Below are 25,653 nucleotides of genomic sequence, written 5' to 3' on the forward strand. Positions count from 1 at the left end.
TATCAGCGGTCCATCTTTTACTGCGCAGGTAAAAACAAAACCCAAAAAAAACCAGTCTATTGCTCTCAGATATCAACTATTTCAGGCTAAGAAAAGACTTTTTACCAGTCATACAGGCAATCTATTGCTCTGTTATCAGCAATTTAAGCCATACAGGAGTGTAGGGTTAATCACTGGGAAGGTCCCTACTTTCTCATCTATCTGTAGTGCTGAGAATCTTCAATACATGTGACAGACCTGAGACATTCCTCTTATAACCTCCAGAGACATTTACATCCCGTTACTTTATCCCATCCCTCATTGTACCAGAAAGAGTCGACCTGATTCCGAAACGCGTTGCATGAATCCCAATAACGCAACGCATTAGCTGCGCCTGGGAACGACCACAGCTCCTCTTTCTTCTTTGGTATTTACATCCCTGTGACTGATATAAACCAATGCTCTTATAACGCTGTGCACTACTAATACCAGCAGACCTTTGTATCCAGCAGTCTTTCATTATCAGCATGTCTTTTCCCATATCCTATGTTGATGACTGTCCCCAAACGGGCATTGGGTCATAAAGCTAGCAACACCCCCAAACCACTACAAGAGTCCATTGATGGCAGTTGGACACTGTCCCCAATTATTGGTCTCTTGACCGACATCAGTTCAGTACCAGGCTTCACCGTCAGACCGTCAGCACCCGGTGTACAAGACACCACCCGGTGTACCGGACTGCACCAGCAGACTCTCAGTACCAGACCCTCGGCACCCGGTGTACCAGGCTACACCATCAGACCCTCGGCACCCGGTGTACCAGGCTACACCATCAGACCCTCGGCACCCGGTGTACCAGGCTACACCATCAGACCCTCGGCACCCGGTGTACCAGGCTACACCATCAGCCAACACTGCAGTATTTGGGTCAGAGGACGGCCAGGCTCCCCTCACAGCGGCTGGTGATCATGCTGCCAATCTCCGTCCAGTAGTCTGTATGTGGGTTATAAACCTCTACAGAGTCAGAAGTCACAGGGGCTGAAAAATTCTGCACGCTGGCTCTGCCCCCGGTGGCGTACAGAAGCCCATTCACGCTGACCACAGAAACGCCCGCTCTTGGGACCCTCATTGGTGCCACGTCCACCCACTTATCCTGCAAACAAAAGAAGGAATGAAATTAGAAAAACTCTTCTGGCAGCTCAAATCTTTCTTATGTCCTGACAGTTTGTTACATTTTACCTGCGCTGATACACTATCAGTCCATAGAGGATGGATTAGACTGACAATTGTAACAAGCCCTCAGCTATGAAGCTTCCAGCCTGTCAGTAAATGTTCACGTTCATTGATGGCAAGCAGAGATTTTGAAAATAGTAACATTTCTGAACATAATCTATTAATTGCAAAGTTGTCATAACACAAGACCCCACCGCTGTCCTCCTCATTACCTCCAGAAAAGAAAACTTCTCCACAGTGTTTAGAAAATCCTGACTCTCGTTCCATCCACCAACTGCATACAAGCAGTCGTTTAAAAAAGCTACGCCCAGGTACGCTCTGCGGGTCCCCATAGGAGGGAGCGACATCCAGCGCTTGGTAATAGGATTATAGACTTCAGCTGAAGAAAGTTCTATCCCCTCCTGGCCAATTCCACCGACCACATAGATCAACCCTAAGAAAGGAATAAGAGTCCAGCATCACAAAAGAATAGTGAGTGCAGCTCTGGAGTATAATACAGGATGTAACTCAGGATCAGTAATATACCGTATTTTTCGGACTATAAGATGCACTTTTTTCCTCAAATTTTGGAGGAAAATGGGTGGGGGGGTGCGTCTTATAGTCCAAATGTTGGGGGAGGAGGGGGTATATGTATATGTTGTGGGGGGGGCGGTAGCGGAGCGGGGCACAGGAGGCAGCAACCGCCTGCTGCAGCCTACACTGTTCCCGCTGCTAAAGAAAATTAATATTCACTGCTCCCCACGCCCATGGGCGTGGGGAGCACTGAATATTCATGCTCCTTAATAGCGGCACACAGTGTAGCCGCAGCGCGGCTCCTGCCGGAATCGCCTGTGCCCGCTGTTAAAGGACATGAATATTCAGCCTATCTCCACGCTCATGGGCGTGGGGAGGGGGTGAATATTCATGCCCTTTAATAGCGGGCACACGCGATCGCCCAGCAGCAGCAGGAGCAGTGCTGCGGCTACGCTGTGTGCTGGCTATTAAGGAGCATGAGGTCACTGCTCCCCGCGCACACAGTCCCAGAGTGGGGAGCAGTGACTTCCGGCAGCTGATCTCTCCTTGTGAGCCGCGCATGGTAGTGACACCATGCGCGGCTCACATGACGAGATCAGTGCGGGCAGACAGGACACAGCGCGGGAGGAGAGAAGAAAGGTGAGTAGGAGTGTTAATTTTTTTTATGTGCAGCATGATGGGGATTAGGGGGGGCCGTGTATACCAGGATAAGGATGAGAGGTGCCATGCATATCAGGACAGGGATGAGGGGTGCCATGCATACCAGGATGGGGATTGCTGTGCCATGCATACCAGGATAGCGATGAGGGGTTCCACGCATACCAGGATGGGGGCCATGTATAAAAGGAAGGGGGGGCATATATACCAGGATTGGGGATATTGTCAGAATTGCAGTACATTACCCCTATACCAGTGTTAGCAGAAGACCCCCTCCCTCTTAAGTGCATCGTGAACACATTTTTTGCTTAAATTTTTTTTTCTATTTTCCTCCTCTAAAACCTAGGTGCGTCTTATAGTCCAAAAAATATGGTAATATATGTACACAGGGAGTGCAGCTCCAGAGTATAGTACAGGATATAACTCGAGATCAGTACAGGATAAGTAATATATATATATATATATATATATATATATATATATATTATATATAGGTAAAGAGATATATCTGTTCATTTGGTTCTGTGTTAAGTAGAACATCTCTCTATGAGGCTGGGGTCACATGGAGCTTTTGTCTCATACCCATCATCCAGACAGTTGATGCATTCTGTATGTATAGTCATCCCAATGTCTGGCCACATGAGGGCGCTATTACACTACACGCTATACGATCTGATGTGTCAGAGCTAGACTAACGTTATATGGGCACTAGAAATGACAAATTGAGGACCAGATATTTTTAAAAAGAAGAAGTGCACCACTCACCTTGGCTCTCGCAGCAGGCAAAATTATATCTCGGCACAGACATCTGTCCCACCACCTGCCAGGCGTTGTCCTCGGGCGAAAATCGCTCAATACCATTTCCAATGTCTTCTCCAACCCAGCCGCCTGCAGTGACAAATGAGGGTAATTCTGCACTCTGCTCTCAGTCTGCGATACAAATACAAGTCTCAGTTACTATAGGAGCGGCGCTCACCCATTGCGTAGATTGCGCCGTGGCAGGAACACGCTCCCAGACTGCAACGTGGCTGGTTCATGGAGGGGACTGGTGTCCACTGTTTAGTCACAGGGTCGTAGCACTCCACACAGTCGAAGATCATGGAGTCCTTTTCCCCTGCAATCAAGTGTTACAAAATGCAAACATTAAAAGCATTTCATACAAAGTGCCTGATCCTTATTGGGGGATCAGGAGACCCCCCATAATATAATAATAATAATTTTTATTTATATAGCGCCAACATATTCTGCTGCACTTTACAATTAAGTAGGGACATGTACAGACAATATAAACAATACAATATATTACAACAGTTACAGGAGGAGTGAGGGTCCTGCTCGCAAGCTTACAATCTATATGGAAATGGGGGGGGGGGGGGGGACGACACAATAGGTAAAACATGGTCATCAGCCAGTATCCATCTAAGGGCAGTTACCGTGTGGTATTTGGTGCATGGAGGATGTGGAGATAAGATGAATATGCAGGGGCAGATTAAGATTAATATTTAGGAGGGGACAGGGGAGAGTTAGGTTGGTGAGTTGCGGTGATAGACTTGTCTAAACAGATGTGTTTTTAAAGCACATGTGAAGACATGGGGGCTAGATATCAGTCGTTTGGGGTAGTGCATTCCAGAAAACTGGTGCAGCACAAGAGAAGTCTTGGAGGTGTGAGGTCAGATTAAGGAGGATGTTAGTCTTAGATCAGTTGCAGAACGGAGGGCACGGGAGGGGCGATAGACCGAAATGAGGGATGATATATAGGCCGGGGGAGAACTTTGTGGGTGAGAGAGATGAGTTTGTATTGTATTCTGTGGTGAATGGGTAACCAGGGCAATGACTGGCACAGGGTAGAGGCGTTGGTGAAGCGGCTAGACAGAAATACGACCCTGGCTGCTGCATTCAGAATGGATTGGAGAGGAGACAGTTTGTTTAGAGGGAGACCGATTAAGAGAGAGTTGCAGTAGTCCAGATGAGAGTGGATAAGAGCGACAGTAAGAGTTTTTGCAGTATCAAAGGTGAGAAAAGGTCGGATTCTGGAGATGTTTTTAAGGTGCAGGTGACAGGAGCGAGTGAGTGATTGTATATGGGGAATAAAAGAAAAGTTGTGTGTCAAATATGACTCCAAGACAGTGCTGCTTGGCTGTTATGGTGGCACCACCCAAGGAAATTGCAAAGTCAGGTGTAGGTAGGTTAGTAGAGGGAGGAAGAACAAGGAGCTCAGTTTTGGAGATTCAGTTTCAGATAGAGGGAAGACATGATGTTAGAGACAGCGGTCAGACAATCCTTGGTATTTTGTATTAGGGTAGGGGTGATGTCAGGTGAAGAGGTGTATAGTTGGGTGTCGTCAGCATAGAGATGATACTGGAACCCAAATCTGCTGATTGTTTGTCCAATAGGGGCAGTGTATAGAGAGAAGAGGAGGGGGCTAGGACTGAGCCCTGCGGACCCCGATAGTAAGGGGACGAGGAGAGGAAGAGGAGCCGGCAAAAGATACCGTGAAGAAGCGGTCAGAGAGGTAGGAGGAGAACCAGGAGAGAACGGTGTCCTTGAGGCCAATAGAGCGGAGCACAGTAAGGAGCAGCTGGTGATCCACAGTGTCGAATGCGGCGGAGAGATCCAGGAGAATCAGCAGGGAGTAGTGACCATTAGATTTAGCTGTTAGTAGATCATTAGAGACTTTAGTGAGGGCAGTTTCAGTAGAGCGTAAAGAGCGGAAACCAGATTATAGAGGAACGAGGAGAGAGTTATCTGAGAGATAGCGGATTAGACAGGAGTGGATTCCAGGAGTTTAGAGATGAAAGGAAGGTTAAGGCCCCGTCACACTTAGCAACGCTACAGCGATCCCGACAACGATACGACCTGTCAGGGATCGTTGCTGCGTCGCTATGTGATCGCTGGTGAGATGTCAAACAGGCCGGCTCATCAGGGGAAAGAATCTTTCCACGATGTCCTGCTCGTGGTTACCAGCCTGCTGAAGCAGGAGCAGGCTGGTAACCATGATAAACAGCGGGTTACTAGGGGCACACGCGCACCTAGTAACTCGCTGTTTATCATGGTTACCAGTCTGCTAAGGTGAGTGGGAGGTTACCTCTCACCGTAGCAGAGTGGTAACCATGATAAACAGCGGGTTACTAAGTGCGCGTGCGCCCCTAGTAACCCGGTGTTTATTATGGTTACTAGCCTGATCGCTGGTCCCACAACGATGTGTGCTGACCAGCGGGAGGGCAACGACCAAAAAATGGTCCAGGACATTTTGCAGCGATCTCACAGCAGGGGCCTGATCGCTGCAAAGTGTCACACATAGCGACATCGCTGGTGAGGTCGCTGTTGCGTCACCAAAACCGTGACTCAGCAGCGATCTCGCTATGTGAGACGGGGGCTTTAGAGACAGGTCTGTAGTTAGCAGTGCAGTTCTGGTCCAGGGATGGCTTTTTAAGTAAAGGGGTTATGATGGCATGTTTAAATGAAGAGGGAAAGATACCCGAAGAAAGAGAGAGGTTGAATATTTTAGGTGGGTAGTGACAGCTGGGGAAAGGAACTAAAGGAGATGTGAGGGAATAGGGTCACTGTTGCAGTTGTAGGGCGAGAAGAAGCGAGGAGTCTGGTCACTTCTTCTGTGACCGGCTCGAAGATGGAAAGTGAACTTGAGGTGCAGGAGGGAAGGGGATCCAGACTCTGAGGATATTGTGCAAAAATGTCTTGACAGATATAATTGATTTTTTGTAGGAAATAAGTGGCCAGATCATCAGCACTTAGGTTGGAGACAGGGGTCTGTACTTTAGGGTTCAGGAGGGAGTGGAAGGTTTCAAAGAGTCGTTTAGGATTGTTGGCTAGAGATGTGATGAGAGTGGTAAAGTAGACTTGTTTAGCCAGATGGAGAGCAGAGTTATAAATTTTGAGCATGAACTTATAGTGGATGAAGTCTTCTGCCGAGAGTGATTTTCTCCACAGACGCTCAGCACACCTTGAGCAGCGATGGAGGAAACGTGTTTGCATTGTGTGCCAGGGCTGCTGCCTATGCCGGGTTATTCTGAGTGTAGCAGGTGCTGCTTCATCCAGTGCACTCCGCAATGTGTTGTTATAGTGTGACAATGCTGAGTCTGGACAGGAGAGGGAGAGGATGGGGGTTAAAGATGACTAGATTGTTCATAAGTTGCTGGGTATTAATGGCACGTAGATTTGTGTGTGTATATTAAGTGGGGGTGTCCTGGGGGAGGAGACCGTTCTTGACAGAGAAGAAAAGCAGGTTGTGGTCAGAGAGCGGGAGAGGGGAGTAAAGTCATGCAGCGAGCAGAGTCGTGAGAATACTAAGTCCAGAGTATTCCCGTCTTCATGTGTAGGAGAGTTAGTAAACTGTGAGAGGCCGAATGAGATGGTTAGAGAAAAAGGATGAGAGGCAGATGGGCAAAGCAGCTCATCAATGGGTATGTTAAAATCCCCCATGATGAGAGTGGGAATATCACAGGATAGGAAGTGTGGAAGCCAGGTGGCAAAGTGATCCAGAAACTGATGGGAGGAGCCTGGAGGGCGACACACAACCGCCACTCGCAGGGAGAAGGTTTAAAGAGTCTGACGGTGTGCACTTCAAATGAAGGAAACATAAGTGAGAGAACCAGGGGGGTGACCTAGAAAGCACATTGTGGTGAAAGGAGCAAACCAACACCTCCACCATGTCTGCTCTCAGGTCTGGGGGTATGTGAAAATTGTCCGTCGTCATACGCGAGAGCAGCTGCGGCAGTGGTGTCTGACTGCTGGATCCAGGTTTCAGTGAGAGGCAGGAGGTTAAGGGAGTTTGAAAGGAAGAAATCTTGGATGTAGAGGAGTTTATTGCGGGTTGAGCGCGAGTTCCAAAGAGCACAGTTAAAAGAGACAGGAGAAGGCAAGCAATGAATGTTTATAAGATTGGCAGGGCTTCTGTATGCTGCAGGATGAGAGCTATATATACTAGTGTGTGGAGGCCCGGGGATGGGAAGATATCGCCAGCAACTAGGAGGAGGAGACAGAAGAGAAAGGTGGTTCAATGCTTTGTGTGAGCGTTTTGTGCGTGATATGGTGGTAGTGGATGGTTGGGAGTGATTGAGAAAAGTCAGTAAGGCCTCAGTGTTGTACATGGGAGAGGGTAGGAGAGAGGGACTGATGTAGACAGACTGTGTAGAATATGTCAAAGGGCGGTAGAGATGAAAGGAAACAGCAGTTAGGCCATATATGAAGCAAAGAGATATGGAAATTAGTTGTAGTGCAACTGAACAAAGAGCATGTTTGTCTGAATATCTGGCATAGCTGACCCGTCTCCTGCTCTGTCCTCTTGCCAGACACCTTGAATATTTTGGACATAGAATCAATTTCACAAGTGCCTCAGCACACGTATTCTCTTTAAGCAGATCTGGATATATTGGAAGTATATATACAGGCGCATCTCACTAAATTAGAATATCATCAAAAAGTAAATTTCTTTCAGTTCTTCAATACAAAAAGTGAAACTCCTATATTATATAGAGTCATTACAAACAGTGATCTATTTCAAGTGTTTATTTCTGTTAATGTTGATGATTATGGCTTACAGCCAATGAAAACACATAAGTCATTATCTCAGTAAATTAGAATACTTTATAACAACAGCTTGAAAAATGTTTTTAACCCATTATCTACCAATGTCTTTTTTTGGGACACCTAATTTTTTGCTTCTAGCAACTAAGATTTTCTAATTAGGTCCAAAAAAAAACAAAAAATGAAAATTGCTAATTTGGCAAGTAATGGGTTAAAATCCGAAATGTTGGCCTACTGAAATGTATGTTCAGTAAATGCCTCAATACTTGGTCGGGCTCCTTTTGCATCAATTACTGCATCAATGCGGCGTGGCATGCAGGCGATCAGCCTGTGGCACTGCTGAGGTGTTATGGAAGCCCAGGTGGCTTTGATAGCAGCCTTCAGCTCGTCTGCATTGTTGAGTCTGGAGTCTCATCTTCCTCTTGACAATACCCCATAGATTCTCTATAATAGATTCTCTATGAGGTTAAGGTCAGGCGAGTTTGCTGCCAATCAAGCACAGTGATACTGTTGTGTGTAAACCAGGTATTGGTACTTTTGACAGTGTGGACAGGGGCCAAGTCCTGCTGGAGAATGACATTTCCATCTCCAAAAAGCTTGTCGGCAGAGGGAAGCATGAAGTGCTCTAAAATTTCCCGGTAGACGGCTGCACTGACTTTGGTCTTGATAAAACACAGTGGACCTACACCAGCAGATGACATGGCTCCCCAAACCATCACTGATTGTGGAAACTTCACACTAGACCTCCAGCAGCTTGGATTGTGGCCTCTCCACTCTTCCTCCAGACTCTGGGACCTTGTGGAGTGTGTCAATGACTGCCTTCTGGACATCTGTCAAGTCAGCAGTCTTCCCCATGATTGTGGAGCCTACTGAAACAGACTAAGGGACCTTTTTAAACGCTTAGGAAGCCTTTGCAGGTGTTTTTTGCTAATTATTTTAATTTACTGAGATAGTGACTTTTGTGTTTTCATTGGCTGTTAGCCATAATCATCAACTTTAACAGAAATAAACACTTGAAATAGATCACTCTGTTTGTAATGACTCTATATAATATGAGTTTCACTTTTTGTATTGAAGAACTGAAATAAATTAACTTTTTGATGATATTCTAATTTAGTGAGATGCACCTGTATATCAGATGCTCACTCCTCCTTCTCCTTCATTCTTTAGGCTGAATTCATACATCCTTGGAGCACAGACCGTGCTCTGATTGCAATACCCAGAGGGTCCGGTGGGCGATCGGCCTCATGGTATATAGTATACAGATATAAAGTGCTGCACACAGACTGATGGAAGAGCATGGACAGCGGCTGTACATTTACATATGATGTAACTAGACATGTGATATTTTGTGGGTCTCACCTCCAACTACGTAGATCTTCCCCTCCAGGACGGCGGTGCCCGTCCCGCTTCGTGCTTGGTGCATGGAGGACACCGTACTCCAGTACTGGCTGAACGTATCAAACCTCTCCACGCAGCTCAGCGCTCTGCTGTCAGTCCACCGCCCCCCCTGCAGACGGATGTATCCTCCTGTATGGAGGGAGAGCTGTGTGTTAGGAGACAGACGGGTAGGAGGAGCTTGGTATCACTCCCTCACGCACCTTTCAGGATAGCCTTACCTATCGCGTAGAGGAATTTACGTGCTTTCCTGCGCGGTCGGACACGCGAGTTCTGGAGGAAGCTGCAGAGCTTCTTATCTTTAGACGACAGGCAGGGTTCAAAGTATTCCCTTAGGAGTGTCTGCAGCGCCACCCTCAGGCTGAAATCTGTTACTTCTGTAACAAGGAGAGAAAGGCTATGACATGTCCCTGATCAGTTGTGCAGAAAACAGTGACAGTTCTTTCACAGACAGCAAAGGGCCCCTGTGCAAGAACAATATATGGGCCCTTCGCAGCCTGAGAGGTCCTAAAAATGCAAAATTGCGCCTGCTTTGGAGGTGGTAGTGGTCCCCTTACCTCTAGGGCCCGTGTGGTTGCACCAATGATATGTCCGCTCCTGGTTCTTACCTTCGATGTTCTTCTGAAGACGCTGCGGAGGGAGCAGGGAGAAGCGCACGGGCTCCAGCACCTCGACGACATGTCTCTTCCGAGTTGCAGTGTCTTTCTGAAGCCAAGACATTGCGGCGGAGAATACCTGATGCTCGTCTTCGATACACAGATCTTCGCTGTGCAGGAGGCGGATCAGCTGTTCTTTTGTCAGCATCAGAAATTCGTCCCCCTGCTGCGCCGCCGGGAAATGAGCGTGGATGTAACTCTCGGTGAAGTCTAACAATGGCTGACAGGCCAGCTGCTCGGAGAACTGGAAGAAGCCAATGCAATTGCCTGGCTCTATCTGCTCCTTTAAGAAATCGCAGCACAACGCCACCACGTGGTTCAGCTGCAACATGTCGGCCGCTGTCATCAGTTCCTGCACGTTCTCTGGACTGATAAGCACTGAGCCTGGGACAGAAAACAGAAAATCTACAGTAAATACAAGCCCTTTTCTGTGTCTGGGAAAGCTGGGTGACCACCAATATGGCGGCAAATCCATCTCCCAGGGTACTACCCCGGCTTATACATTCCTGCCTAATGATGGGATCGCATAGGGATCTTTCAGAATAACCGTATTGCTTCTCACCCAGCTTTCATCTCTGGAACCTTGCAAGTGATCACCGCTTACTGACGTCTATATATTAGGATGTTGTTGCAGTGATACATTCTTTGCTTACTTATTAGTACAAAAGTAGGATATTTACCTTCCAGGAGTCTAGAAAAATTGATGCAAAAGCTATAATGACATTATTGCTTTTACCCAACTTTCCCAGCTATGGATATGACTAGAAAAAGCTGAATACGTTTTTTTAAAAAAAACAAACAAAAACAAAACATGATGACATGTTACAGATGTAGCAGAACTGACTTTGTATTTCCACTGTTTCTTTTATAAATTGCAATAATTCACCTACAGCTTTATGAAAACCACAGACACCACAAGGCGATATCGCTGCACATGGAGCAGCGTAAAAGTTTAAGACTTAAAATGCACCAAATTTATCACAGATTCTCATACTGGATGATATATCTGGTTCATCTTTAGTCTAAGTGTATAGTAAATCTCCCCCACACACTCAGCTCTGCTACATCTGTAAATATAAAAGTCATTCTGATTTCAGGCACAAGAGATGGGGAAATAATCACCGTATCCACTCACCAGTGTAGATAAAATCCAGCAGCAGCTGAAAGACGTCGGCTTCCACCTCCTGAATCCGGACAACATCACCGCACGACTCCTTCATGCCACCTGACAGCAGGGCTGCAAAGTAAGGACTGCTGGCGGCCAGCACCAGTTTGTGCACCCCGAAAACCACCTGACCGATGTGGATGTGCAGGTCGCAGAACTCCAGCTGCTGCCTCATCTTATTCATCTGCTGCAGCACCTGCTGTGCGTGCTTTTCTACTGAGTGCAAGGAGGCGGCCATGCACGGGGTAGACGCCATGATTGTGACACAAGATGAGCTGGAAAATAAAAGATAACACGCTTTAGCCTTAAAGGGAATCTGTCAGCAGGTTTTTGCTATGTAATCTGAGAACAGCATGATGTAGGGGCAGCGACACTGATTCCAGTGATGTGTCACTTACTGGGCGGCATATTGCCGTTTTAATATAAGCAGGAGATTATCACTACAGGACTAGGTGTCTGGTGTCTCCTGGACAACTTGTTCTGTGTAACCCCCACCCCAACAATAATTGTCAGCTTTCTGCCTATGCACAGTGTACACAGGAAGATGCCAATCAGTAATGTGGGCGTGGTTATACAAGACTCAGCATTTGAGCTCTGCTACATCTACAGCAGAGAAAATAGTGATTGTATCTAAATGACAGCAAGTGATACATTGCTAGAATCAGGGTCTCTGCCCCTACATCATGCTGATAGCAGGTTACATAACAAAAACCTGCTGATAAAATCAGACTATTTTTCTAACAAGAAAAATCACACAAGAGTTTTTAGATGTAGCAGAGCTCAGAAAGCTGCTCCCACCCCACCACAACTCTCTCTGTATACTGTTTATTGACAGCGAGCTGCTTGTCAGAGGACGGAGCATTGTTGGGCCAGGGCTCACTTCTCCTGTAGTCCAGGCAGTGATAATCTCTTGGTGATAAAACATTCATCGTATGGAAACAACAGCACACAGGCTAATAAGTGACACCGCTGGAATCAGTGTCTCAGCCCCTCCATCATGCCGCCAGATTCCCTTTAATGTCTGCAGATCGGCTTTTATACAGTTGATCGCTGCTCATTTATGGATGTCTAAATAGACAATAAGACCATGGTGTATCAGGCCGGGGGGACACAGGTCACTTCGCTGTAAGCTGCTGCTACATCACAGTGGAGAGCATGGGGTCAGAGCGCAACACCGGGACACAGAGATCCACCTCAGGGCTGCGGACGCCAGAACCCGGCCGGCCCAGTCACGGCCGCTGCTGCGCTGTCAGCTCGGGCCCCTCAGGCGGCCAGTATTACCAGGGGCGGACATACCACAGGTCCAACCTGTGCACAGGGGCCCTGGAGGTCAGGGGGCCACTACAGCCTCCAAAGCAGGTGGAATTGTGCATTATGAGGAGTTATAGAACTGCACAGAGCCCATATACTGTCCCTGCACAGGGGCCTTGGCACCCTATATCCCAGGTGTGAGGGGACAGCAATGTATCATAGCTGAGGGGTCGCACAGTAACGGCTCCATGTATCAGGGGTGAGGAGACCCCGGGTAACACTGTATCACCATCTGCGCCGCCGCACTCACCTGCTCTCCAGCTCCTCAGTCGGGCTCGGCTGTGTTGTGATGACGTCATGCCGTTTACGTGCTCTCTGGGATCCGGCCGGTGCGCGGCCATATTGTAGGTGGCGTGGGGAGTTCCGGTACAGTCGGGGTCCACATGTGTAGTCTGTGCTGCTGTCAGTGAGCTCGGTGCCGCTCCTGATAACTCCTCAGGTAAGTCACGTACTGACACTGACCGGTGCAATCTTCGGGGGCGGCCATTACCAACTATCTCGTGCTTATACAAAAGGAATAACAGAAATGCTGATAATATGGTCACTGCCGCACTCAGCAAGCTGAACTTCTGAAATACTCTGTGCTGCTGTGAGAACCTGCTCCTTACGCTATGTATTTTTCAGCCTGTTACCTCTTGTAAAATCAGCATCAATCTGTCCTGAAATCCTCTGTGCCGCTGTGAGACCCTGCTACTTCCACTGTGTAATTCTCAATCAGTTACTTCTTATAAGATCAGCACAATTCTCTACTGGTAATCCTCTGTGCTGCTGTGAGATTCTCCTCTGTCCACTGTGTAATTCTGTCAGTTACTACCTATAAGATGATAGCATTTCTCAGCTGTAATCCTCTGTGCTGCTGTGAGACTTTCCTCCTTTCACTATGTAATTGTCAGTTACTACCTATAAGATCACAGCATTTCTCAGCTGTAATCCTCTGTGCTGCTGTGAGGCCCTGCGCCTTCCACTATGTGAGTCTCCATCTCTAATCTGATCTGTGTTGTGCTGTAGACTGTGGGGGCGGTGAGATGACGAGTGCGGTGTTCAGCAGCGATGGGGCAGAAGTCATCCAGCGGGAGCTGATCCCTCCAGACCATGAGGGACCTGTGATAGCTGACGAATCGCTGGAGGAGACCTATGACATTCACAGAACCATTGATTTCATCAAGGAAAAGGCAGCAAAAAAGGTGAGAACCTTTGCCCCGTCCCTCCCTCTGCCCCGTCCCTCCCTCTGCCCCGTCCCTCCCTCTGCCCCGTCCCTCCCTCTGCCCCGTCCCTCCCTCTGCCCCGTCCCTCCCTCTGCCCCGTCCCTCCCTCTGCCCCGTCCCTCCCTCTGCCCCGTCCCTCCGTCCCTCCCTCTGCCCCGTCCCTCCGTCCCTCCCTCTGCCCCGTCCCTCCGTCCCTCCCTCTGCCCCGTCCCTCCGTCCCTCCCTCTGCCCCGTCCCTCCGTCCCTCCCTCTGCCCCGTCCCTCCGTCCCTCCCTCTGCCCCGTCCCTCCCTCTGCCCCGTCCCTCCGTCCCTCCCTCTGCCCCGTCCCTCCCTCTGCCCCGTCCCTCCGTCCCTCCCTCTGCCCCGTCCCTCCGTCCCTCCCTCTGCCCCGTCCCTCCGTCCCTCCCTCTGCCCCGCCCCTCCCTCTGCCCCGCCCCTCCCTCTGCCCCGTCCCTCCCTCTGCCCCGTCCCTCCGTCCCTCCCTCTGCCCCGTCCCTCCGTCCCTCCCTCTGCCCCGTCCCTCCGTCCCTCCCTCTGCCCCGTCCCTCCCTCTGCCCCGTCCCTCCCTCTGCCCCGTCCCTCCCTCTGCCCCGTCCCTCCCTCTGCCCCGTCCCTCCCTCTGCCCCGTCCCTCCCTCTGCCCCGTCCCTCCCTCTGCCCCGCCCCTCCCTCTGCCCCGTCCCTCCGTCCCTCCCTCTGCCCCGTCCCTCCGTCCCTCCCTCTGCCCCGTCCCTCCCTCTGCCCCGTCCCTCCCTCTGCCCCGTCCCTCCCTCTGCCCCGTCCCTCCCTCTGCCCCGTCCCTCCCTCTGCCCCGTCCCTCCCTCTGCCCCGTCCCTCCCGTCCCTCCCTCTGCCCTCCCGTCCCTCCCTCTGCCCTCCCGTCCCTCCCTCTGCCCTCCCTCTGCCCTCCCTCTGCCCTCCCTCTGCCCTCCCTCTGCCCTCCCTCTGCCCTCCCTCTGCCCTCCCTCTGCCCTCCCTCTGCCCTCCCTCTGCCCTCCCTCTGCCCTCCCTCTGCCCTCCCTCTGCCCTCCCTCTGCCCTCCCTCTGCCCTCCCTCTGCCCTCCCGTCCCTCCCTCTGCCCTCCCGTCCCTCCCTCTGCCCTCCCGTCCCTCCCTCTGCCCTCCCGTCCCTCCCTCTGCCCTCCCGTCCCTCCCGTCCCTCCCTCTGCCCTCCCGTCCCTCCCGTCCCTCCCTCTGCCCTCCCGTCCCTCCCGTCCCTCCCTCTGCCCTCCCGTCCCTCCCTCTGCCCTCCCGTCCCTCCCGTCCCTCCCTCTGCCCTCCCGTCCCTCCCGTCCCTCCCGTCCCTCCCGTCCCTCCCTCTGCCCTCCCGTCCCTCCCTCTGCCCTCCCGTCCCTCCCTCTGCCCTCCCGTCCCTCCCTCTGCCCTCCCGTCCCTCCCGTCTCTCCCTCTGCCCTCCCGTCCCTCCCGTCTCTCCCTCTGCCCTCCCGTCCCTCCCGTCTCTCCCTCTGCCCTCCCGTCCCTCCCGTCTCTCCCTCTGCCCTCCCGTCCCTCCCGTCCCTCCCTCTGCCCCGTCCCTCCGTCCCTCCCTCTGCCCCGTCCCTCCGTCCCTCCCTCTGCCCCGTCCCTCCGTCCCTCCCTCTGCCCCGTCCCTCCGTCCCTCCCTCTGCCCCGTCCCTCCGTCCCTCCCTCTGCCCCGTCCCTCCCTCTGCCCCGTCCCTCCCTCTGCCCCGTCCCTCCCTCTGCCCCGTCCCTCCCTCTGCCCCGTCCCTCCCTCTGCCCCGTCCCTCCCTCTGCCCCGTCCCTCCCTCTGCCCCGTCCCTCCCTCTGCCCCGTCCCTCCCTCTGCCCCGTCCCTCCCTCTGCCCCGTCCCTCCCTCTGCCCCGTCCCTCCCTCTGCCCCGTCCCTCCCTCTGCCCCGTCCCTCCCTCTGCCCCGTCCCTCCCTCTGCCCCGTCCCTCCCGTCCCTCCCTCCCTCCCGTCCCTCCCTCTGCCCCGTCCCTCCCTCTGCCCCGTCCCTCCCTCTGCCCCGTCCCTCCCTCTGCCCCGTCCCTCCCTCTGCCCCGTCCCTCCCTCTGCCCCGTCCCTCCCTCTGCCCCGTCCCTCCCTCTGCCCCGTCCCTCCCTCTGCCCCGTCCCTCCCTCTGCCCCGTCCCTCCCTCTGCCCCGTCCCTCCCTCTGCCCCGTCCCTCCCTCTGCCCCGTCCCTCCCTCTGCCCCGTCCCTCCCTCTGCCCCGTCCCTCCCTCTGCCCCGTCCCTCCCTCTGCCCCGTCCCTCCCTCTGTCCCTCCGTCCCTCCCTCTGCCCCGTCCCTCCCGTCCCTCCCTCTGCCCCGTCCCTCCCTCTGCCCCGTCCCTCCCTCTGCCCCGTCCCTCCCTCTGCCCCGTCCCTCCCTCTGCCCCGTCCCTCCCTCTGCCCCGTCCCTCCCTCTGCCCCGTCCCTCCCTCTGCCCCGTCCCTCCCTCTGCCCCGTCCCTCCCTCTGCCCCGTCCCTCCCTCTGCCCCGTCCCCCCGTCCCTCCCTCTGCCCCGTCCCTCCCTCTGCCCCGTCCCTCCCTCTGCCCCGTCCCTCCCTCTGCCCCGTCCCTCCCTCTGCCCCGTCCCTCCCTCTGCCCCGTCCCTCCCTCTGCCCCGTCCCTCCCTCTGCCCCGTCCCTCCGTCCCTCCCTCTGCCCGTCCCTCCCTCTGCCCCGTCCCTCCCGTCCCTCCCTCTGCCCCGTCCCTCCCTCTGCCCCGTCCCTCCCTCTGCCCCGTCCCTCCCTCTGCCCCGTCCCTCCTCTGCCCCGTCCCTCCCTCTGCCCCGTCCCTCCAGTCCCTCCCTCTGCCCCGTCCCTCCCTCTGCCCCGTCCCTCCCTCTGCCCCGTCCCTCCCTCTGCCCCGTCCCTCCCTCTGCCCGTCCCTCCCTCTGCCCCGTCCCTCCCTCTGCCCCGTCCCTCCCTCTGCCCCGTCCCTCCCTCTGCCCCGTCCCTCCCTCTGCCCCGTCCCTCCCTCTGCCCCGTCCCTCCCTCTGCCCCGTCCCTCCCTCTGCCCCGTCCCTCCCTCTGCCCCGTCCCTCCCTCTGCCCCGTCCCTCCCTCTGCCCCGTCCCTCCCTCTGCCCCGTCCCTCCCTCTGCCCCGTCCCTCCCTCTGCCCCGTCCCTCCCTCTGCCCCGTCCCTCCCGTCCCTCCCTCTGCCCCGTCCCTCCCTCTGCCCCGTCCCTCCGTCCCTCCCTCTGCCCCGTCCCTCCCTCTGCCCCGTCCCTCCCTCTGCCCCGTCCCTCCCTCTGCCCCGTCCCTCCCTCTGCCCCGTCCCTCCCTCTGCCCCGTCCCTCCCTCTGCCCCGTCCCTCCCTCTGCCCCGTCCCTCCCTCTGCCCCGTCCCTCCCTCTGCCCCGTCCCTCCCTCTGCCCCGTCCCTCCCTCTGCCCCGTCCCTCCCTCTGCCCCGTCCCTCCCTCTGCCCCGTCCCTCCCTCTGCCCCGTCCCTCCCTCTGCCCCGTCCCTCCCTCTGCCCCGTCCCTCCCTCTGCCCCGTCCCTCCCTCTGCCCCGTCCCTCCCTCTGCCCCGTCCCTCCGTCCCTCCCTCTGCCCCGTCCCTCCCTCTGCCCCGTCCCTCCGTCCCTCCCTCTGCCCCGTCCCTCCCTCTGCCCCGTCCCTCCCTCTGCCCCGTCCCTCCCTCTGCCCCGTCCCTCCCTCTGCCCCGTCCCTCCCTCTGCCCCGTCCCTCCCTCTGCCCCGTCCCTCCCTCTGCCCCGTCCCTCCCTCTGCCCCGTCCCTCCCTCTGCCCCGTCCCTCCCTCTGCCCCGTCCCTCCCTCTGCCCGTCCCTCCCTCTGCCCCGTCCCTCCCTCTGCCCCGTCCCTCCCTCTGCCCCGTCCCTCCCTCTGCCCCGTCCCTCCCTCTGCCCCGTCCCTCCCTCTGCCCCGTCCCTCCCTCTGCCCCGTCCCTCCCTCTGCCCCGTCCCTCCCTCTGCCCCGTCCCTCCCTCTGCCCCGTCCCTCCCTCTGCCCCGTCCCTCCCTCTGCCCCGTCCCTCCCTCTGCCCCGTCCCTCCCTCTGCCCCGTCCCTCCCTCTGCCCCGTCCCTCCCTCTGCCCCGTCCCTCCCTCTGCCCCGTCCCTCCCTCTGCCCCGTCCCTCCCTCTGCCCCGTCCCTCCCTCTGCCCCGTCCCTCCCTCTGCCCCGTCCCTCCCTCTGCCCCGTCCCTCCCTCTGCCCCGTCCCTCCCTCGCCCCGTCCTCTCCGTCCCTCCCTCTGCCCCGTCCCTCCCTCTGCCCCGTCCCTCCCTCTGCCCCGTCCCTCCCTCTGCCCCGTCCCTCCCTCTGCCCCGTCCCTCCCTCTGCCCCGTCCCTCCCTCTGCCCCGTCCCTCCCTCTGCCCCGTCCCTCCCTCTGCCCCGTCCCTCCCTCTGCCCCGTCCCTCCCTCTGCCCCGTCCCTCCCTCTGCCCCGTCCCTCCCTCTGCCCCGTCCCTCCCTCTGCCCCGTCCCTCCCTCTGCCCCGCCCCTCCCTCTGCCCCGTCCCTCCCTCTGCCCCGTCCCTCCCTCTGCCCCGTCCCTCCCTCTGCCCCGTCCCTCCCTCTGCCCCGCCCCTCCCTCTGCCCCGCCCCTCCCTCTGCCCCGCCCCTCCCTCTGCCCCGCCCCTCCCTCTGCCCCGCCCCTCCCTCTGCCCCGCCCCTCCCTCTGCCCCGTCCCTCCCTCTGCCCCGTCCCTCCCTCTGCCCCGTCCCTCCCTCTGCCCCGTCCCTCCCTCTGCCCCGTCCCTCCCTCTGCCCCGTCCCTCCCTCTGCCCCGTCCCTCCCTCTGCCCCGTCCCTCCCTCTGCCCCGTCCCTCCCTCTGCCCCCTCCCCTCTGCCCCCTCCCTCTGCCCCGTCCCTCCCTCTGCCCCGTCCCTCCCTCTGCCCCGTCCCTCCCTCTGCCCCGTCCCTCCCTCTGCCCCGTCCCTCCCTCTGCCCCGTCCCTCCCTCTGCCCCGTCCCTCCCGTCCCTCCCTCTGCCCCGTCCCTCCCTCTGCCCCGTCCCTCCCTCTGCCCCGTCCCTCCCTCTGCCCCGTCCCTCCCGTCCCTCCCTCTGCCCCGTCCCTCCCTCTGCCCCGTCCCTCCCTCTGCCCCGTCCCTCCCTCTGCCCCGTCCCTCCCTCTGCCCCGTCCCTCCCTCTGCCCCGTCCCTCCCTCTGCCCCGTCCCTCCCTCTGCCCCGTCCCTCCCTCTGCCCCGTCCCTCTGCCCCGTCCCTCCCCCGTCCCTCCCTCGTCCCTCCCTCGTCCCTCCCTCGTCCCTCCCTCGTCCCTCCCTCGTCCCTCCCTCGTCCCTCCCTCGTCCCTCCCTCGTCCCTCCCTCGTCCCTCCCTCGTCCCTCCCTCGTCCCTCCCTCGTCCCTCCCTCGTCCCTCCCTCGTCCCTCCCTCGTCCCTCCCTCGTCCCTCCCTCGTCCCTCCCTCGTCCCTCCCTCGTCCCTCCCTCGTCCCTCCCTCTGCCCCCTCCCTCCCTCTGCCCCCTCCCTCCCTTTCTCCCTCTGCCCCCTCCCTCCCTTTCTCCCTCTGCCCCCTCCCTCCCTTTCTCCCTCTGCCCCCTCCCTCCCTTTCTCCCTCTGCCCCCTCCCTCCCTTTCTCCCTCTGCCCCCTCCCTCCCTCTCTCCCTCTGCCCCCTCCCTCCCTCTCTCCCTCTGCCCCCTCCCTCCCTCTCTCCCTCTGCCCCCTCCCTCCCTCTCTCCCTCCCTCACGTCCTCCCTCCCCCCCTTTATACAAGGATTAAGTTTCCGTCTGTACCTGCCCTTTAATTCCGTTCTCCTGTGTCCCAGGTGGCCCTGCAGTTCCCGGATGATCTCCTCGGCTGCTCCGTCACTATTGCCAGAAAACTGGAGGAAGCTACCGGAGCCAAAATCTATATCCTGGGGGACACGTCTTATGGCAGGTGAGGGGCGTCAAGTCTTATGCAAGGGTGTTATGGGGCAAAGTGTCGCTTTTTAACTATTATGTGCACCTTTTTCATCCTCCATAGGGGTGACACCCAGCTTTCCTGAGGTCCTGAATGGAAGGCCGTAGTCAGATGTCGTCCCTGGTTCATTTATTCAGGACGGCTGATTAACCCCTTCCCACACCGTGTTATAATAGTACACCAATGTCTGTGCCAGAAGTGCACAAACTGGTAATAATACTAAAAGTAATGGTAAAGTGATCGCTACTCAAAAAAAAAAACCAAAAGCAATGTAGCTCAATAAAGTTTAATGAAATAAAATTCTCAGACTAAAAAAATAAATAAATTAATAAAAATTCTTTTACCGTTCAAAAAATAATTACATTTCCTACCGCTGCAACAGGCGGAGCGATAAAGGAAAGCTCATCATTTCTAATGCTCAGAACAGATAGGAAGAAAGCACAAAAATGCAATGGTGCAATCACTTTTTTCATCCTCCCACCATAGAAAAATTAATGCAGAGCAAAATTTATATAATATATATATTTTATTATTATTATTATTATTATTGCATCACCCTCCCCACAAAAAGAATAAAAAAATATATAGTCCAGAATTGGTGTTCACTGATAAAAAAAAAAAAAAAAAAAAAAAAAAAAAAAAATTAGCTATTTCTGAAGGTGTTAAAGCCCCCCGCATCTGTCCCCTTGCCTGTGCTCCTCATCCTCCTGGGCCGCACTGCCTAGGGGAACAGTAATGGCGGTCAGTCTCGTATTCCTCCTATTACTCTTTTTCTCCCATTAGCTGCTGTGTGGATGAGGTGGCGGCCGAGCACGTCGGAGCTGAGGTTCTGGTACACTATGGTCGGGCCTGTCTAAGCCCGTGTCGGCGGCTTCCCGTCACTTACGTGTTTGGCCGTAAAGCTGTGAACGTGGATCTCTGTGCCGAGGCTTTCCAGGACCTGTTCCCTGCACGAGACGCTGCGGTCGTGGTTCTCAGTGATGTTGTGTATGATCACATTCTAGGTATGTGTTGCAACCTCCACCTGCAACAGCGATAATAAGACTTTAGAGACTAACAAAAGTTTATTTTTTAACTTTGCCCGACATTTAAAGTTATGAAACTTTGCAAAATCACTTTATTAGATTTTGTCTTTATTCTTGTAAAAAAAAAAAAATCACATGCAAGTGTCAATCAAACCCCAGCTTTTACCCCTAGTCCAGTAGTTCTCAACTCCAGTCCTCAAGACCCACCAACAGATCATGTTTTCAAGATCACCTGTGCAATACTAAGGAAATCCTGAAAACATGATCTGTTGGTGGGTCTTGAGGACTGGAGTTGAGAACCACTGCCCTAGTCTATCTCCCTGCCCTCAGCTGCATTGATATTATAACATAGTCATTAGGAGTACAGATGATGGCAGTGATGGGTCAGCCCCTATCTCCTCCTCTGAGTGTTGTGCTCATCAGAACAACCTCGTATAACAGCTCTTCCCCAGAGGTAGTGAGATACAGATACTGTGCCATCAGCTGTACTCCAGTGAGCAAATATACTGGGGATCAGTGGTCAATTTTTTCTTTACAGGGATGAAGAGAAATCCCCTATTAAAGTAATTTGCAAACTTTTATAACTTTCCATAACTTTTTTTTTTTTTATGACTGTTGTATGTGCTGATGCTGTACCTCCGTTCGCCTGCAGGTGTCGCTCTTGTCTATGCTTTTATGCTGACGGCACCTTCCATGCAAAGTGACTAATAAATGTTGCTGATTATTGACCTATCGGTAAGAGATAAGCGGTCTTGTCCATTTACTCACCCTCTTCTGTCCGCAGGGAAGCTGGAAACCCGTTTTGCAGCCATTTATTCGCAGGTCTTCTTTTGTAAACTGTTTTGGCTGGAAGAGGCGCCCTCTAGTGGTGAGGTCTGTAAGTTTGGCAGGAAGTTCCGTCCTGACCCCGGTCTGTGGCCGGACGGCTACAGTGTCTTCTACATGGGAGGAGAAGGTGCGACACTCAGTAATCTCCTGCTGACCTGGCCGCGCTGCTCCTTCTTCAGTTTCAACCCGATGACCAACGAGTCCAGGAGGGAAGGAGTCAACGTGAACCGCGCGCTCATGAAGCGCTTCTACCTGATAGAGAAGGCGCGGGACGCCCAAGTGGTGGGGATCCTGGTGGGCACCCTGGGGGTCTCTGACTATCTGTCGGCTCTGTCGCACCTGAAGAGCATCATCCATCGGGCCGGTAAGAAGAGCTACATGCTGTCTATGGGGAAGCTGAACCCCGCCAAGCTGGCCAACTTCCCGGAGGTGGACATCTTTGTGCTGGTGGCCTGTCCCGAAAACTCACTTTTGGACTCCTCGGATTTCTACCGGCCAATCGTCACCCCGGATGAGATGGAGGTGGCCTGTAACCCAGCGCGGGAATGGGGCGGCCGATGCATCACTGACTTCCGGGAATTACTTCCAGGTACGTAGAGGGACAGTGAAGGACGTGGTCAATGGAGGTAGGATGGAGTCACAGATCGTGGGTGTGTTGCGTTGGAGCAGAGCTGCAGTGTAAAGCACAAGGTAGGTAAAGAGAAGCTGAGATTTATCTTACACTCGTGTATTTTTTCCCGTGTGATGGTGGCATAGATGGTCCAGCTCATGTGGAGTTTCCAGAGATTGACCCTGAAGAAGCTGAACGGACAGATGTTTCTCTGATCACGGGGGAGATAAGGTCTCTTCGATTCTCATCAGCTGCAGCAAAAGCATCAGAAGAGGCGGAAAGTAAGAGCCTCGTACACAGGAACAGTAACACCGCAGTGGCAGAGCTGGGACCTGCAGGTAAAGGACGGCCATCATTGTCATGTGACCAAGGAGAAAACTGTCATTAGCAGATTGTCCTGTGACGCCCCCTACAGTCCCACAGGGAATTTACAGGTTATTGCCATCAGATGTCGCCTGTTATCCTCCGCGTAGCTTATGAATCTCTGTTTCTCTTGAAAGACGTCATATCTCACCCTCCAGTCACACCCAGAGCTGCACTTACAGTTTGGTGCTCTTATCCTGTCATATTCGCTAGTCACTCCTAGAGCTGCAATTACAATTCAGCAGTTTAATTTTGTACTATAATCTAGTTGCACCGAGAGCTGAAGTCACAATTTTGTGTTTTCATTTTATACTAATACTCTAGTCACACAGAGAGCTGCACTTACAATTCTGAGTCATATTCGCTAGTGAGTCCCAGAGCTGCACTCACAATTCTATTTTTTTTTTTTTTTTTTTTTTTTTTACTATACTCTAATCAAACCCAGAGCTGCACTCACAATTTTGCAGTGTTATTTTTTTTTGCTATACTCTAGTAACGGCCAGAGCTGCACTTAAAATTCTTTGGCTTTCTCCTGTCTTATACTTTAGTCACATCCAGAGCTGCACTCACAATTCTGCAGTTTCATTACATATTATATTCTAGTAATGCCCAGAGCTGCACTGACAATTCTATGGTTTTATTATGTCGTATTCTCTAGTCGCATCCAGTGCTGCATCCACAATTTTGCACTTTCTTTTTCGCTTTTACTCCAGTTACATCCTGTGCTGCAGTTCCATCATGTACAATCGTCCTCTCCAGAGCTGCATTCATAATTCTGCTGTGATTGATCTGTAGTGTAGTGTGCATTGCATTGTGGAAGATGTAGTTTTCTTCTTGTCCGGTGCATGCCATTTCTTCCTTTTCTTCCTCAGCGTCCTTCCTGTCTTCCCGGAGTTGGCAGGGGCTGGACAAGGCCCTGGGGGAGACGCCAGTGGTAAAAGCCGCGGAGGGACGTAAAGGGATCGCGATAGCATATGAGGACGAAGTAAATAGCTGACGTCGGGGGTCTCTGGTGACCGATGCCCCTCCGCTGTGACGTGGGCTCCTCGATGTTTATCCTCCGGGGTGTTTCCCTGCAGTAGAGGGCGCTGTCCCCGATTCTGCGCTGCGGGGCGGTTGCTCCTGTCACTCCCGCTCGTCTCGCTGCCTCCTGACTGTTGTGACCTCAGTGACGGGCGGACGATGAGGATCTTGGATCACTACCGAACCATCATCTCCCGGTGAGCGGCACCTAGATGTCTCCTCGCTGCTCCAGGCCGCTGCTCCGGCTTCATCATTACTTTTAGCAGCCGATCCAACAAAAAAAAAAAAATGGACTTTCTGACACCTATAGGCCGATTTCCATCAATAAAATGTAATCTTTGTATATAAAAAGTTGTGCATAGTTTTAATACATGTTTTATTTTGCAATTCGTCAACATTTTTAAGATCTCTGCTTGGTGTCGGTGACTAAGGGGCATTTTTGTTTATATCCTAGACAGCAGTCATTGTGCAACCAAACCTGTACTGTTTACCATTGTTGTACCCTTAAGGAGCAGAAATGCAGGGTAAAGCATAGAGGATAGACCTGAGATTCTAATGAGACAGGAGTGGATTTCAGACTATGCAGCTAAGCTGGAGTTATTGATGGTAGCCGAGACTGAGACAAATAATGGGGATCTCCGGGGAAGATGTGTTATTACCTGTCCGCAGGATGGGTGATAACTTGGAGATCGGTGGCAGCGCTCAGCAGTCCTATAGCGAATGAATGCAGCAGCCGTCCATTCTAATGGGGAGAACGTGCCCTGTTCTGCTGATCGGTCGGACCCCCACCGATCTATCAGGTGAATAGGTAATAACTTATCTACTAGACAACCCCTTTAAGGATTAAAAGGGGCATCTGCCTTAACAGCAGGGCGCCTTCACTTTTTCATATATAATTACAGAAGGATAAACGTTTAGTAAAGTTGGAGTTCCCCTTAAATTTGTCTATTGAATACCATTGCTGGGACTGTTTTCCTGCCATATGCTATATGGCCACTAGATGGTGACTTTATTGCAGGATTATTTATGAAGACCTCAAGCTGAACCGGACCCCCAGCCCTGGCACTGGCACCGGAGGACAGAATTCAGTGCCAGGCAGAAAATGTGTGCAGCAGGAGCCAGCTGTGGACCACGCAGTCTTGGCACAGCCGTACGATGTGATACTAAGCCTGTGAATAATGGCCGGTGCTGCACTCAGTGTGCCGAGAAGACATTATTGGAGCTGCAGCCGCCGGGGGGAGAGGGGAACCAGTCAGCATTGTTATTTAGCAACGATTTCTGCAGATAAATGGATGTAGGAAAATGAAAGATAATTTATCATGATGTTTAAAATTATTGGAAAACTGGCAGCGAGACTGTGCTCCGGGAGCGGCAGCAGCGCGCGTCCTGGGGGTGGGGGCGCATTTACTGAGTGCAGTCAGAGCGCAAAGTAATTGTTTTCTCCCCATCTGATGATTTACGAGATGTTTTGGTCGTGGTCTTATTTTTCTCTTTTTTTTCATGTTCTATAAAGAAAAAGTAAATGGAAGAAAAATCTAATTAGTGCTACATTCACGCTGCGGCCGATTAGCTGCGGCTCCTGATTATTCTGCACCGAGCAGAACGTTTCTTAGTTTTCTGCTGCTTCTGCCTAGACTCTCGTGTGATACAGGATAGGTTGTTATATACATTTCTAGTGGAAACTTTTGACTATTGATTTTGTCACGACACAGCTGTCGGGTGACCAGGGATCTACCCTGACCCTAACACCAGGGGGCACCCTAGCTTGTCCTATTCCCCAGGATACCTCTGAAGGTGAGGATGCTGAGGCCTCGGCCCTTGCCCTAACTCCTGAGTTAGCCCTCCGCTTGTTCTCCACCACCCGGGGAAGAGGTGCACTACTGTGCATCGGAGTACACCCACCCAATAAGGCAACACGGACAGGGATAAACAGAGAAATCCAGGCACACAAAATATTCTCTCACATATAACAGAGGGAAGCATCGGGGTGTGTAGGTAGGGGAAATAAACCAAAATGGAGAAGGATAAAGAATAACCACGCATACAAACCAGGCAACAGTCACAAGTTACTCCTTCCCATAGAACTCCTCACTCTCCTTAGCCATGCAGCAATTGCTAGCTCTGACAAGAATTAGTATCAGAGCCCAGGTTGTAAAGGGAAAGGGAGTGGCTAACCGAGCTCAGCTGTGAGCACAGGGAAATCCAACATTAACCCCTGTTCTGCTGGAAGAAATAAATACATTTAAAATGACAAAGAAGTGTTTCTTCTCGGAGTTGGAGCAGGGAGCCCTCCGGCGCTGAG

General features: G+C 53.5%; 2 protein-coding genes across 2 annotated transcripts; one reads left to right on the plus strand and one right to left on the minus strand.

The window, feature by feature from the left end:
• Nucleotides 1–123: 123 nt before the first annotated feature.
• On the minus strand, nucleotides 124–12,841 carry IPP (intracisternal A particle-promoted polypeptide). The gene is given in 10 exon segments (XM_073643613.1): nucleotides 124–1,132; nucleotides 1,425–1,645; nucleotides 3,148–3,270; nucleotides 3,359–3,496; nucleotides 9,289–9,456; nucleotides 9,546–9,701; nucleotides 9,933–10,364; nucleotides 11,116–11,420; nucleotides 12,707–12,790; nucleotides 12,792–12,841. Coding segments are annotated over 10 exon segments (1,902 nt in total). The 3' UTR covers nucleotides 124–907.
• On the plus strand, nucleotides 12,743–23,688 carry DPH2 (diphthamide biosynthesis 2). Its single transcript, XM_073643614.1, has 7 exons — nucleotides 12,743–12,895; nucleotides 13,465–13,640; nucleotides 19,366–19,478; nucleotides 20,286–20,506; nucleotides 21,312–21,944; nucleotides 22,112–22,303; nucleotides 23,201–23,688. Exons 2-7 carry the CDS (start codon nucleotides 13,482–13,484, stop codon nucleotides 23,323–23,325), a joined length of 1,443 nt encoding a protein of 480 aa, XP_073499715.1. The 5' UTR covers nucleotides 12,743–12,895; nucleotides 13,465–13,481; the 3' UTR covers nucleotides 23,326–23,688.
• The last annotated feature ends 1,965 nt before the right edge of the window (nucleotides 23,689–25,653 follow it).

The sequence above is a fragment of the Phyllobates terribilis genome, unplaced genomic scaffold (assembly GCF_046119375.1).
Source record: "Phyllobates terribilis strain yellow unplaced genomic scaffold, ASM4611937v1 Scaffold_8__6_contigs__length_399053987, whole genome shotgun sequence".
Classification (NCBI taxonomy): Eukaryota; Metazoa; Chordata; class Amphibia; order Anura; family Dendrobatidae; genus Phyllobates; species Phyllobates terribilis.